At 31.7% G+C, this 1,851-nt stretch overlaps 1 protein-coding gene across 1 annotated transcript; it reads right to left on the reverse strand.

Annotated features, from left to right (window-relative positions):
• Positions 1–528: 528 nt before the first annotated feature.
• On the reverse strand, positions 529–1,437 carry LOC109860557 (28S ribosomal protein S24, mitochondrial). Its single transcript, XM_020439724.1, has 3 exons — positions 1,291–1,437; positions 910–1,090; positions 529–840 (listed from the first exon to the last, which is right to left on the reverse strand). The coding sequence occupies exons 1-3, from the start codon at positions 1,315–1,317 to the stop codon at positions 551–553; spliced, it is 498 nt and encodes a 165-aa protein (XP_020295313.1). The 5' UTR covers positions 1,318–1,437; the 3' UTR covers positions 529–550.
• Between the last annotated feature and the right edge of the window lie 414 nt (positions 1,438–1,851).

Genomic DNA, 1,851 nt, shown 5'->3' on the forward strand with positions numbered 1-1,851 from the left:
CACTCTTCCTTTATGAGAAACATCTACACATATAATAATAACTGCAACAATACTCATTAAAAAGTGGGAAAAGTACAAATGTAGCGGGAGAGAACTACACACGATTCTGATTGAACACTGGACAAGGTACATAAATGTTGTAGACATAACGAAGGAGAGTGTGGTCTAGTAAAGAATATAAAACCATTATATCATATGTATCAAGTTTTCAATATTGTCAATCTACTCTTGAGTACGTCCTTTTTAGTTTTTATTCAAGCAATTTTTGTAGTAATGTATGAGTTTCTTTTTTTATTGATGCAATGATTGTATATGGGCTACATTTGAGTCATGATCGAATGTAACAACTTATTATAAGTAATGAAAAATAAATGGATGACATGCAAATCATTAAAAATAAAAATTATTTACTGTTTATATTCCTTAAAAAAACTACAATATAAACTGTGACTTACTTTAACTGAGTAGTAATTTTATTTGAATATTATAAACACTAGAATATTTTAGGTAAAAACAATAACAATAATATATATACATTAAGAAAGTTTATTTATATATATTTAAATATCATATCTTTTTTACTGTCAGTTGTGACCAATTCCACCTTAATAGGACATTGCAACCAATAACTAAGAAGTTCTTCTGTATAACCAGTTAAGAAATATATCTTATAAGGTGCTAAATTACGAGTTATTATTCCAGCAATTCTAATAATATTATGCTGCCTTTTAATAATGATTTCACTAGCAAATAGATTGTGCCATGTCCCTTTCATAAATTGACGAATAAACATATCTTCTATAGCTGTCTCGGATGGTCTGTTGCCATCTTTTATGTTAGCTAAAAGGAAAAACATGTTTAATAAAAATGTACAATAAATAGTACAAGTAGTTTTCATAAATCATATACATGTATTCCATGAATTCCAAGATTTTCTGTGAGCAATATAGTTAGGTGGATTTGCCATTTCATATGTTAACGGTTTGTCTTGTTTAAGCGTAGGTTTATAACGTCCAGATCGTGCTTTGTTAACAACTGCACTCACATAGAAATATCTTTGTGCAATAGTTCCTTGGATGATCGGTAATGTCTATCAATCCAATAGTAAAATTAATGTTTTTACACGTGTTTTTCATTACAAATCGATTTACTACTCAATAATGTAGTAAAATAATGTTCTGTATGTATACAAATGTCAGTGTGTAAAAAAAAGATATGAGGTTAGAAAACTTTAGAAAGTCTTATTGACAATAAAATTCAATAGAATTTACGAAAGTACTTTCAACATACATTTTGTATATTTGTTAATAAAACCATCTTGCTCTGTTGTAACTTCGTATTTCAAGTAAATTAATCTGCAAAAGAATCTTCTACTTAACCTAACCTACTTTGATATCACTGGTCTATTTTCCACCGAAGCATTAGTTCACACCTAAAGGGTCGTCTACAATGGAGAGTTGTAGGCCGTAACAGTAAGAAATTGACCAATCACAGGCAAAGTACAAATCACAATCGATTATTCTTCTGTACTTTGCCTGTGATTGGTCAATTTCTTACTATTACGGCCTACAATTCTCATTGTAGACGGCTCTTTAATCGTAGATAGTGGAAACGAGCCTTGTACCTTCTTAAAGCTTAAGTCTTACGGCTTAAATTCTCATTGTAGACGACGCATAAAGGGTCGTCTACAATGGAGAGTTGTAGGGGGTGACGTCCATTTGACCACGGTACAATTGGACACAGTACGATTGCACACGTAATATTGGACACGTACGATTAGACACGGTACGATTGACCACAGTACGATTGGACACCGCAAGAATAGCACACCGTACGATTCGACACGGTACG

This window comes from Pseudomyrmex gracilis, unplaced genomic scaffold (assembly GCF_002006095.1).
Source record: "Pseudomyrmex gracilis isolate BER0280 unplaced genomic scaffold, ASM200609v1 scaffold_411, whole genome shotgun sequence".
In the NCBI taxonomy this organism is placed as follows: Eukaryota; Metazoa; Arthropoda; class Insecta; order Hymenoptera; family Formicidae; genus Pseudomyrmex; species Pseudomyrmex gracilis.

Bases quoted from the DNA above. Each gene is read 5' to 3' on its own strand.
- LOC109860557 (XM_020439724.1), bottom strand. From the start codon at position 1,317: ATGGTTTTATTAACAAATATACAAAAT. The intron at 1,091-1,290 runs GTATGTTGAAAG...TTGGATTGATAG, and splicing joins TATTAACAAATATACAAAAT to ACATTACCGATCATCCAAGG. The intron at 841-909 runs GTATATGATTTA...TTTTCCTTTTAG, and splicing joins TTGGAATTCATGGAATACAT to CTAACATAAAAGATGGCAAC.